At 52.2% G+C, this 12,335-nt stretch overlaps 1 protein-coding gene across 3 annotated transcripts in view; it reads right to left on the bottom strand.

Moving 5' to 3' along the window:
- LOC133126538 (ras-responsive element-binding protein 1-like) overlaps positions 1 to 12,335 on the bottom strand; it is a 71,159-nt gene that overhangs the window by 3,670 nt on the left and 55,154 nt on the right. For all 3 annotated transcript variants that reach the window (XM_061238858.1, XM_061238857.1, XM_061238859.1), the window contains 6 exons: positions 9,667 to 9,811; positions 9,188 to 9,330; positions 5,544 to 5,733; positions 2,692 to 5,293; positions 1,653 to 1,817; positions 423 to 1,181 (listed from right to left, as the gene is read on the bottom strand). In XM_061238858.1, the coding sequence (XP_061094842.1) occupies positions 423 to 1,181; positions 1,653 to 1,817; positions 2,692 to 5,293; positions 5,544 to 5,733; positions 9,188 to 9,330; positions 9,667 to 9,811 (4,004 nt within the window). The remainder of the gene's footprint in view (positions 1 to 422; positions 1,182 to 1,652; positions 1,818 to 2,691; positions 5,294 to 5,543; positions 5,734 to 9,187; positions 9,331 to 9,666; positions 9,812 to 12,335) is intronic.

The following is a 12,335-nucleotide window of genomic DNA, read 5'->3' as shown; positions in this document are numbered from 1 at the left end:
GTGACATTTCTTTTGTTCTTACAACATGCTTCCAACAGAAATTCACCATGCAGAAATGCCAGCCTGCAGTCAGGAACATTTCACAGAGAGTGCACAGCATGAACAGTTCAAATTCTACGCACAGCAGGTAAACAATCGCCAAACAGGAAATAGTAAGTTCCCTTGGTCAAAACAAGCGGAAACCAGCTATTAAACTTCCCTTGGTTTATTTGCTCTTGCCTCACTTAGGTCCTTTGATTTCCACATTACTTCCTATATAAAATATATAAACCATAGACCTTTATGTTTCACAATGTAATTCCACTCAACTACATCCTATCACGTAGACGTATAATTATACGTGACACAACTCTAGGTTCCTGCCTGTACCATTGACAGTAGTGATAGCTACAATGCTTCAGTGCTGACGGCGTGATGCTCACCTGTGTGAGAGCGCATGTGTCTGGTGAGGTCCTGCAGAGACCAGAAGCGCTTGCTGCACACGTTGCAGATCTTCTTCCTCTTGTCCGCCTTGCTCCCAGCACCGCCGCCGCCCTTTGGTTCCGAGGCCCCGCCCTCCTCGTCGCTCTTCTCCTCCTTCTCCTTCTCTTCTTCCGTGCTGCTGTCCGCCCCGCTGGCGTTCCCCTCGCTGTCCGCCCCCTTCTTCTCCTCCTGCTCCTCCTCCTCCTGCTGTTCGTCCTCGGGCTCCTCCTCAGCGGCGGGGCCCTGGGCCCGGCTGGCCTCCGCCGACCGCCGCGTCACCTTCCGGACCGGGTCCACCGAGCCCTCTGGGAGGTGCGCCCTCTCGTGGCGGGCCAGGGTGGTGGCGTAGCGGAACCTCTTCTTGCAGGTCCTGCAGGTGTGCTTGGACTCTGGAGTGGCAGTGCTGGCGGGCGCCACGCTGCCCCCTGCTGTCGGCTGCTGCTGGTCGCCCTCGGAGAACTTGAAGTCCATCAGCTTGCTGGCAAAGTCGAGGTCCAGGCTCCTGTTGCTCTGCGAGTCGTCATCCTCGTTGTTGTTCTCTGCGGGCTCCGCCCCAGCTTGGCCTGCTTGGCTCGGTGTCTCCCCCTGGTGGCCCAGCTGCTCCAGTGGGACTGGTTCTGTCTGCTCCTTGGGGGCGGGTGTGGCTGGCTTCCTCTCAGGTTCGCTGGCATTAGCGTTCTGGGCCTCTCCTGCCAGGAGCTCAGTCTCAGACATGCTCTCTGAAAAACACAATTCTTTGTTAGGAGGGTTATAACCGTTTTCATGGGAATTTAAAAATAAATAAAAGGAGAGCGCCTTCCTTATGGTGTGAATATGAATAAAGTTTTCACTTTATTCACATTTGTCCTCCAAAAAGTATTTTCTTCTTTGCAGTGTATGTGACAAGACTGAATTAAGGGCAAAAAAAAACAATCTTTTTAAAACGGATTCATATAGATCCTGAATGCTCAGTCCACTTCACTGCGCACACAGCTCCCATCCATAAAATCCACTAGAGGGCAGTGCAGCAGAACAGTTACCAAAGCATGGCCCTCTGAGCCTCAGTTAATTAATGAACCACACACTGACTTGATGAACACACAAGAGAGGGGATCCAGTTATGTGTGTGTGTGTGTGTGTGTGTGTATGTGTGTGCGTGCGTTTCTGCGTGTGTGCGTGTGTATATGTAATTCATCAACCCTGGGCCATACCCGCACTCTCCCGCGACCCCTCATCTGCATCCTTGGCCTTCGGTATGGCGCCATTGCGACGCAGCGTGCGATTGGCTACGCCGTGCTTTCGCAGCAGGTGACGCTCGCAGTTGGACTTGGTGGAAAAGAAGGCCTCACATTTGGGACAGGGGTAAGGCTTCTGACCTGCCGGCCACAGGCAGACAGACAGACAGACAGACATGAGACTTAGACTCCATGTACTTCTTGTAAATGAAATATGCAAGTGATGCAATATGTGTTATGATCAGACCATTTAATTGGTCTTTCGAATTGTAGAAGTCCATAAGGAACTGATCTTGATTCCAATTCATACAGTGGGGAGAAAAACTTTGGCATCGAAGAGACACAAGTGCAACAGGTATTCAAAATGGAGGAACAATGTCTCCTTCCTCCATTTTGTATAATAAATATAAAGTAACATTTATTCATGAACATAAGCTGTTTTCCTCTTCAGTGTATGAAGACCTTCAAGCCAGTGTGGTATGGGCAGGTCATATTGCCAAACATTGACTTCCAATCCTGTGATAACCTATCAGCTGTGAATGATGAATGAAGAATGTCTCTCAGCTAAAAAAAGGAATGAGAAAATTTGGAAGCCTCAGAAACATAGAGTACCAGTCAAAAGTTGACACAATTTGCCTTCTTCTGGCTTTTTTGATTAATGTTTTATTTTCACATTTTGTAATCATATGTGGTCAAAGTACAAATTCGTTCAATGCTTGAGACAGATTAATATAATAGATTATAAAACCATAATAGGAAAAAGCAGAAAAAGCCACGGTGTGTCAAAACTTTTGACTGGTACTGTATCTTACAATCAGATGAGCATGACTACGACTATATCATACCACATTTCTATACATTGCCGTTTCAGTGTAATTTATAACCTGTACGTAACCATCACAATTTTTGAGTATGTTCCAAATGAGTTGGATGGAAAATGGCTCACAAAGCAAGTGCATTATTTTCTGATGTTGTTTTGCGATGACAGTTAATGTTGGACTTGTTGTCATCTTACCGGTGTGTGTTAGCATGTGTCGCTGCAGAGAGCTGGCCCAGGGGAAGACGCGGGGGCAGAAGGGGCAGGTCATCTTCTGCAGGGAGTTGGAGTATGCGTTCTTCTTCCCCTTGGCCTGTGGCTGGTGCTGCCGGTCATCCTGGGCCTCCTTCTCGTCTTCGCTGGGGCCGGCGTCAGTCATCTCTTCCTTCAGGGACATTGGTGGGCTGGGCTGCAGGTAGGGGCTGAACTTGTTGGGGTCGGTCGTGGCCAGCATCTTTTCCACGCTGGCGAATTCCCCGCTGGACTCCAGGTCAATCCCTTCGCCAACGCTGGCGAGGCCGCAGTTTGGCCGCTCCTTGCAACGGGAGGGCCTCTTGCTGGCTCTCTTCTTGGAGCCGTCTGGAGGGGGATCTTCCCCGGATCCGTCGAGGTTGTCCTCGGGACTGGGAGGGTTTGAGTCCACCACGGGGCCTTTGAGGTTCACAGTCTTTTCGGTGGCGGGCGCCCTGCAGAGGCTGCTGGGATTGTTCTCCCTCTTCAGCAGGTCTGGAGCAGCGGAGACTGAGGAGATGATCTGGGCGATGGAGGCCAGCGGAGGGAGCTCCTTGAGGGTCGCAGAGGCAGGTTTGGGCAACAGCGGCTTCAGCCTCTGGGACCGGGCCGCAGCAGAGGGGGCACTGCTGAGAGGGGAGGCTGCGGGGAGGGACAGCTGGAACGATGCTGGCCGCTGGGGCTTCTCCTCTGCGGGTTTCTCGCTCTTGTCTTTGCCAAGGATAGCCAGGGGGTGAGGGAGGTCCACACTGCTGGGAGCGGGCTGCTCCACCTTTATCTCCTTCGCAGCTTGAAGGAGGGGTGGAGCTTCTCTCTTCGGTTTCTTGGGCAGGGACAAGTCCATCGGCTCCATGGAACAGTTGTAGGGGGACAGCTGGGCAGAATGGGCTCCCTCCAGCTTGATACCGGATGAGCCCCCTGTGCCTCCGCCCCCGCGGCTCTTGCTGGAGAAGTCCAGGGGCTGGTCCAGGTCGGCTGCGTAGCAGCTCACATCCTCCACCTTAACGGGGGGCAGTCCGTTCTGAGGGAGGGGGCCGGTCCTCGACCCTGCGGTGCTGGCTGGCTGCAGAGTGGCGATATGGTCCTCCATCTCCCACTCCTGCACCTCAGGGTGCTGCTTGAGCAGGTGGTGAATGCAGTTCCTCTTGGCCAGGAAGGCCGCCCCGCACCGGCGGCACTCGAAGGGCTTGCGCTGGCAGCCATTGTGGGTGCGAAGGTGGATCTGCAGGGCACGGTAGGTCTTCAGGTCCTCCCCGCAGTAGCGGCAGGTGGCCTCTCCGGCGCTGGCCGACTCCAGCAGGTCCAGGGTGCCAGCGGCTGAGGTCACGTACTCGATGTTCTTCTCGATCTCCTTGCGGGTGTTCTTCATGTGCTTCTTGCGGAGGTGCCGTTCGCAGTTGGCCTTGACGGTGAAGGGGTAGTGGCAGACGCGGCAGACGTAGGGCCGCTCCCCGCTGTGGGTACGCAGGTGGCGGATCAGCGTGGCCTTGTCGGGGGCCACGTAGTCGCAGATGTTGCACTGGTAGGGCGAGATGCCCAGGTGGTAGCGCATGTGGGCCTGCAGGACCCCGGAGAAGGCGAAGACCTGGTCGCAGAAGCGGCAGGGGTACATATTCTTGCGGCCCGCGGGCTTCTTCCCACCTGCGCCCCTCTCCTCCGCCTCCTCCTGCTTGATCTTGCGCTGGTCCGTGTCCATCGGCATTAAGGCGTCGCCCATGCAGTCGGCTTCCATCTGCGCCTTATCCATGGAGTCCTGGCTGCTGAACGAGGATGAGGAGGAGGAAGAGGAAGAGGAGGAAGAGGAGAAGGACTCCATGGGGGTCTTGATCAGCTGGTTGGGCGGGGGTGGGAGGCTGGGACTGATGGAGCCAGGGGAGGCCTGTTGGGCGTTCATGAGAGGGGGCGGCGTGGAGGCGGCCATGCTGGTACGGGGGGCCACCAGGGGCTTTGGCTTCAGCGGGGGCATCTGCTTGTAGCTGGATTGCGTGCCGCTGCAGGGCGCCTTGGAGAGGGGCGGCAGGGTGATTTGGGCGGGGACCGCGGAGGCCATCTTGAGGATCTGCTGGATGTCGGCCAACTCCATGCCCTCGCTGCATATGGGCTTGACCACGGCGCCGCCGTCGGGCTGGAAGATGAAGCCCTTCTGGAAGGGCTGCAGAGACAGGATGCTGAGGCCGCCCCTCTGGGACAGGCCCTGGAGGGAGGCGGGGTCCAGCAGGGGGATGCCCAGTCCGCCCAGGCAGCCCGCCTCCTGAGGTAGGTTGGACTTGGAAGGCTCCACGTGGATGACCCGAATGCTGTCCAGCTCTGCCTGCAAGGCCTCTTCCTCTTTGAGTGAGCTCTTCGCCCGAGAGATGTGCTGCAAGCCCAGGGACTCCAGGAACCCGGCCTGCCCCTTATCAGGGGGCATGTCCATGGGGAGGGGCGACTCCTCAGCTGCACCCACGTCGCTGTGTGTGGCTATATGCAGTTCGAGGGCCGACTGCAAGGGGAAGGCCTTGTTGCATGTCTCGCACACAAACCGGTGGAACTTGCTGGTGCATCGTCGAAGGTTGGTCTCACACCAAACCTGTCATTCAAAAGGATATAGGGTCAGACACAATGAAAAGAGGCACAGTCACAGCTAGGCAGCTTAAAGTTTTAAAGCAATGATGTGCAAGGAAACAAGACCCAGAAGTGCAGTTCAACCAGTTTCTGAGAGCAGGTAAAATAAAAAGATTTCTATTCCACATCCAAGCAAGACCTGAAATTCACAATCTCCATCAAAAAGGAAGACGTGCAGGCAAACCGGTAAATCTTTCAGACTTCATAAGACTCACCTGGGCGATATGGGGGAACTTCCGGCAGGAGAAGTCGATGAAGGCCAGGTCATTGAAGCCCACGGGAATAGAGGGGTTGTTCTGGATGAAGGGTTGTCCGGCAGGGTCGGTGGGCAGCTTCTTGTGGATGGCGGCGTTGTGACGCAGCAGACTGCGGTGTGTGCGGAAACTGATGCAGCACAGGTCACATCTGGAGGGAAGCGGATCGTCATTATTATCATCATCATCACAAATATACAACCAATGCGAAATATCAAGCGTTTGTTTCTGATGATATAACCTGTGCCTCCATTGTTTCCCAGATGTCACTTTTGATCAGGAAGCATTTAGTTTCACAATTACACTCACTCTCAGATCACTATATAAAAAACAAAGGCAAAAATCACAACCCTTCCCCCTTAGTTCACAATCTTTCCTCTGCTGGCCATCCCTGTATGTAAGCATGCAAGTTTCTCGCAAACATGCAGGTCAAGATTTCCTCACAACATTTATGACAGAATACTTGACACCTCATAACTTGAACAGAACTAGAACTGCAGTTTGCAGAACTGAAAAGGGTCCACTTTTGGCTGTGTACAGTAGGCAGCATGATATAACCTTACTTAAGCCCAGCTAAGAACCTTTAGTACAGAACAATAATGGGAGTGCACATTTTCTGGCCGCGGTCCTAGCTCGGTGCTACAGGTCCCGGTTCCCAGAGTGTCAGAGATGACCTGTGTCACCATTACCCTTGCGTTCATTAAGTGCTGACAGGGACAGCTGCTTATTGTCTGTGACGCGCTGTGTGGCTCTTATCGAGCCGCGCTGCTCGGGAGGGCTGCGAGGAGGTGTCCGCGGGGGCTCTAATCTTCTTTATCAACACGGACACTCTGCTGTGACTGGGACAGGCGAGCTAATCGCTGGTGCACCTCCCTCCTCCCGCTCTCCTGTTCCCCAACTGAACTCTGATTCGTGGACGAGAGTGGATGGATCCCATTCTTACAACATGCAGATTCTTGGATGCTAAGTCACACGGGCACAGTGACTGACACTTCCATTTTCATTTATTTTATCTTGCCGGCATTTACCAGAAGCTGTTATCCGGAGCAACTTTCAGTTTCTCAAAAACCTAAATAGCAATTCTAATATGCTTGTCACAGTATTTATCAAACCACCATCAAGCTCTACTTCCTCAAGAGCACAGGACAGACAGCCTTCATACGATTTGTATATGTACATATGATGTATACAGTGCAGTCTGTAAGTATATCCTGTAAGTGGTACAATTTATTTTGGCCCTGTACTCTTTGGATATGAAATGAAACAATGGATATTTAAACGTTTAAAGTGCAGACTGTCACCTGTACATCTGTATCTAGTCTTTATTCTAGGCTTTTGATTGCCTTTGGAGTTCATGGCCTTTGGCACAAGTTTTGCCACTGGCAGTCAAGTAAGCCATTGTGAGGCTGGGAGAGAGAAAAAATATATATATATACTGTTGGACTTCTGTGTGCCACCAAAACAGTTCTGACCCACGGCATGACCTCTGAAGGTGCCCTGTGGTGTCAGGCACCAAGTAGTTAGCAGCATATCCTCTAAGTCCTGGAAGTTCTGAGGTTGAGCTGCCGTGGATTGGACTTCTTGTTCCAGTACTCCCTCGCACCGTACGTGGCACGTGTCAAATTGACGTCCATAATAATGCCCGCACCCGGGGTTTCTCAGCAGAACATTGCCCAGAGCATCATACTCCCTCCCTGGCTTGTCTTCTTCCCAGAGTGCATCTCTTCCCCAGGGAAATGGCGAGAACATACCCAGCCGTCCATATGATCGGACCAGGCGATCTTGCGATGCTGTGACACATTCCTCCCGTAACCATGATTGAAAATGAGACTTGTGTATGTGTGTATATCTGTGCATGTGTTTGTGTGTATGTCTGTGCGTGTGTTTGTGTGTGCAGGTCTATGCGTGCGTCTGTGTGTGTATGTCTTTGCATGTGTTTGTGTACATATGTCTGTGCGTGCGTTTGTGTGTGTGTACGTCTTTGTGTGTGTTTGTCTGTGTATGTCTTTGCGTGTGTTTGTGTACATATGTCTGTGCGTGTTTGTGTACACACAGACTGCTCACTTCACAGGACTCAAGCCCATCCCAGGATTAGAGCTGTCATGTCTAATCCTGCACAGGACGGCTCACACCCAGATTACCATCCTCCACTGGAGCGGAGCCACTATCGCCCAGGGAGCCCTCGCAGCGACAGACACACCTAAAGCTGGACCCAACAAGCCGCGCGTCACGTCCTCTTAGCTCCTCGTGCTTATGAAACGGGATGAGCGCTGAATTAGCAGCGCTTCCTCAAATGTACACACAGTTCCAGTACACAGGCAGCTGTACTGAAAGCCTTGGCAGCCTCTTTTGTGTGGCTTTTGTTTCCTGACTGGACACTTTTCTGTGGCGGTATTGAGTGCCATTAAATCTTTCCGCCGGACAATGGTGCCGAGGACTGCGGGGGGTTGTGGTGTTTACGGCGATATGCTAACCTCCAGCCTACCCCCCCACCACCACCACCACCACCACCACCACCACTGCCCCCCGTCTCCAATCACCCCTAACCGGGAGTCGAGCAGTCAGACCAAGTCCCCCTCTGATTCACCCAGCCAGGGCCAGGGGCGGCGAGGGGGACGGTGAGGGACAGTCAGGCCTTACACACGCACTGAAGTGCTGACATCAGCCTGACTGGGATTCATTCCTAGCTCCCTGCGTAGGCCGGGTCTGGTTTGAATCCCGCATTCTGGGCGGGAGCGGGTTTTACGGTCGTTGCTCGCACAATAGCCGTTAGTGGGGAAGCGGGCCTTGAAAGCCCTCGACCCCCCTCTCGGTAGCCCCGCACGCCGTTGGTATGCTCGAGGAGTCCGCCCGGCTCGGATATATTAAATTATAGCTCCCTCCGCACAAAGCTCGCTTCTGTGGGCCACCTCTGCGGTCTCCCGGCAACTACGGAGACACTTCTGAATGCCCCAATGTCTGCCCTCCCACGGCAACCAGAGGCGTGCGTTACATAAAGGGGCGAGCGGCAAAAGGAGCGTGGAGACAATGAGCCCATGCGAATACACCTTGGCCAACACAAAGGGATGCTAAGAGGTCTTTTTTTTAAAAGCGTCTGTTAATTGTGCACTTTGATCTTTTTTTAAGTCGTTTACGGTCATTCCACGCAGACTCTCGCAGGCCGGTGAGGGGGAGACCGTGCCCAACTGCCCCTGGATTCACTCCAGCAGAGTGAAAGGCGAGGATCGCTCAGCCTCTGGGAGGATAGCAAGCCGCGAGGTAGCACCACCGCTCCTGCATTGCCAAGGCAACCCGGCGGGCCCTGCCTGGCAATCGCGGCCTGAACGATGGGGAGTTGGGAGGCGACCCAAAGGCAGACTGCATGGTTCAGAGACTTTTTCTTGACCTAATCATTGGGACTCACTGGCTGACAATAGCAGGTTAGTGCAAGTCACATCATCACACCACTGGTTGGTATGGTGTGTCTATGGAGAAGACCAGACCGTGGGTCTTTTTGAGAGTATTTCATAGGTTCCAGTACACCAGACAAGCTCTAGAAGTAAAGTGCAGAAAAGTATTTGAAACCAAAAAACCGCATCTGGTGTGAGTGTGTAGAGGCCCAGTACCTGAGTGTGGAGTCTGGATGGGTGTCTATATGGGAATCCAGGTCCAACTTGCAGACGAAGGACTTGAAGCAGATGGGACAGGGGAACAGCTCCTCCTCACCCTTGGCTGGATCCAGCTCATCGGCTATGATGTCCTCCGGTACCTGGGGCAGACAGAGCACCATTAATAACACAATAGAACCTGGGTCAAATACGTAATTGTTCTGGATTCAATTACTTTCCTGTGCTCGATTCATCTTGCCTGGTGCAAACGAGCCAACCGAGAGGAACAGAAGGCAGTTTTTTTGCATTTTTTGAGAGTATTTCATAGACTCCAATACACCAGACAAGCTCAGTAAAACACAGATAAGTATTTGAATCCAAAACAATTCTGACCCAGGTCTGGATGCAGTAAAGGGGGGGGATGAGGGGGTCATGACACCCGGAATCAGTGGGCCACAGGCAGTGGGGTGAAGGGGGATGAAAGAATGGGTGTGTACCCTCTTGCTGGGCGGCATGTCCATCCGCTCTCCTTCGCCCTCCAGGCTGGGCTTCCTCTTGGCGGAGGGGCGTCGTCGCTTGCTGGGCGAGGGAGGGGTGGTGGGCAAGGCTGTGTTGGGGTCCTTGTCGTGGATCTTCATATGTCTGTGGGAGGAAAATGCCGAAAGTTATAACCGTCAATAAACACCAATTACATTATTTGGATTGGTATGGAGAGTCAGTCATCTACTCAAAGTTCTGTGAAAAATGATTTCATCTTACAGATATCATTTAGCATGAATATCTATGTGGAACTTCAAAAATGCAGGAGGCTGCTGGGTGGCTAATTGTAGTTATAGTTCAAGTTCATGGAAGACCACGTGGCATGGTACCAAATATAATTTCTCATTTCTCATTTCTAATTTATCTGAGGCTTTTATCCATAGCTACTTACAGTTGATTAGACTAAGCAGGCGACAATCCACCCTAGAGCAATGCAGGGTTCAGGGCCTTGGTCAAGGGCCCAACAGCTGTCAGATCTTATCGTGGCTACAATGGGGCTTGAACCGGCAACCAGTCCCAGTCATGTACCTTAGACTTAGCGACACTACAGGCTGCCCATCCAGACCGTGAGAATGTCAACTGGCTGGCAGTGCACAACTGGCTGTAACGCCATCCAATGATGGGAGGGTTTCACTTGGCTGGGAAGCCAGCATCCTGTCATGTGCTTGCACCCCCCGATGATTGATTGGGCACTCCCAAGTCCAGCTGGTGAGCAAAACAAAAATAATCCTCCTCCTACTCATGTCTGCTGGAGCCCAACTTGCGAACTGCCTTAAACCCAGCCAAACTGAGCCACACAGAGACAGGTCCCCATTGTTTATGATGCAATGAGTACAAAGGAATAGAATGGATATGATGTCCTCATCCCCCTCCCCTCCGGAAAAATGTAGCTCCTGTGATATAACCATGTCTGTTTTACATTTGCGGCTTAAAGATTAATAGTTTTCCAGCTGGTCTCCATGGTGCACCCAGCTGTCTGTCCTGTATAGTGTCCACGCAGTGGACTGCAAAGGAACTGCTGGCTTTAAATGGAATGCATAGTTGCCCACAAACTGTGACCATTGTGTAATGCTCTAAAATGGCCACTTACATGACCTATGTGGTTATAGGTCAAATGTGCCTGGAAAAATAAGAACAGAGTTGCTAACACTGAAACGGGTATAAATTTAATTGGCCACATCGAACATATGCCGACTGATAAGATCAATAAATGCATTCTTGTTTGAGTCCAACTGTTATTAATGGGATTTTCTTGAGAAACAAGACTAACAAATGTTCTTTCCCTATCAACACATCAGAAAATTACATTTTTAATGGGATGCATAAACATTGATTCACTTGGTTCAAAGATTAATGGTGGTAACCGAGCTCTGGCATTTGAAGCTCCCACAAACCACTGCCACTGCCCCCTAAACCACTCTGAAGCCCAGACTAAATATAAATGCATTATTAACAGCTGACCAAATGGGCCGCATATATTGATTGGGAGACAGTAGCTACAACCTGACACCAGTTGAATGCGCTGCTCTGCTTGACGATTAGCGTTAGCCGCGGAGCGCAGCCCGAGCTGTCAAAGCCAGAAGCCCTGCTCATTTATGGCTAAACCCCACGGGGCCCATTTACCAGAGCAATCTCCACATCTCCCTACGGTGCCAGCACCAAAGAGAGAGAGGCAGGAGTGCGGGGGGGGGGGACTGTAATTGGCTGTAATTGCCATAATTATCGGGGCAGTTTTGACATGCCCGTTTAAGGGCCAGACGCCGGTCCTGGTGCAACGGCTAGGAAATCGACCGGCGCAATTATCTCTTCGACCGCAACAATCCTGAAGACCTTCTGACCGCGGGTGAGTGTCAGCGCTCTGAACTGCTCCAGGCGGGAAGCACAGACGCGGAAGGCCCCTGGAAAAAATGCGCCCGGTGCCGACCCGTCTTCCGGCTGATTCCGTTTTTCACCGGCCCCGGTGTCTGAGGGGTCGGCTGGCTGCAGCCTGCCCTCAGCCGGTAGGAGGCAGTCCGATTGCATTCTGCCGTTTCTTTTTTCTTTATTCTTTATTTGGCACATCCCTTCCCTAGCTACCGGGTGGTACCTATATTTAAATCGACGCCTGGACACGGGCGCGGTGAGTGCGGGGAGAAAAATGCGCACTTTAGAAGGCGGTGGTTACAGCCAGCTTCTCTTTCTCGCCGGAGGCTGTTGGGAGAGGGGAGCTGGGTTTGGCAGCGCTGACACTCTTCAGCTGTCGGCTTATGTCACACGGACGGAATGGGAGGGAGGGAGGGAGGGGTGGGTGGGGAGGGAGGGGTGAGGAGGGCGGGGAAGGGGGCGGGAAGGAAGAGAGAGGCCCTGCTCCAGTAATTTTAGGGTTGGGTGCCAAGCCGCTGTCCCGGGAGGATGAACGAGAGGAACGGGAAGGAGGAGAAGAGAAGTGAGAAGAAGATGAAGAGAAAGCTCCAGGACTGATAGCAGACAAGACACGCTGACATTAGGTTACACCGATATCTAGAGTGCAATGGAGTAGAAGGTTTGCAAAATGTATCAGACAATAAACAATGTAAAATTTTTAATAAACGAACTATATTTTGAATTCAGAAAAAAAAAAAAAAGAACTGAAAGGCTTATGTCAATC

This window comes from Conger conger, chromosome 4 (assembly GCF_963514075.1).
Source record: "Conger conger chromosome 4, fConCon1.1, whole genome shotgun sequence".
Classification (NCBI taxonomy): Eukaryota; Metazoa; Chordata; class Actinopteri; order Anguilliformes; family Congridae; genus Conger; species Conger conger.
Note: the sequence above shows the minus strand (reverse complement) of the source record. Positions and strands in the feature narration are given on the sequence as shown.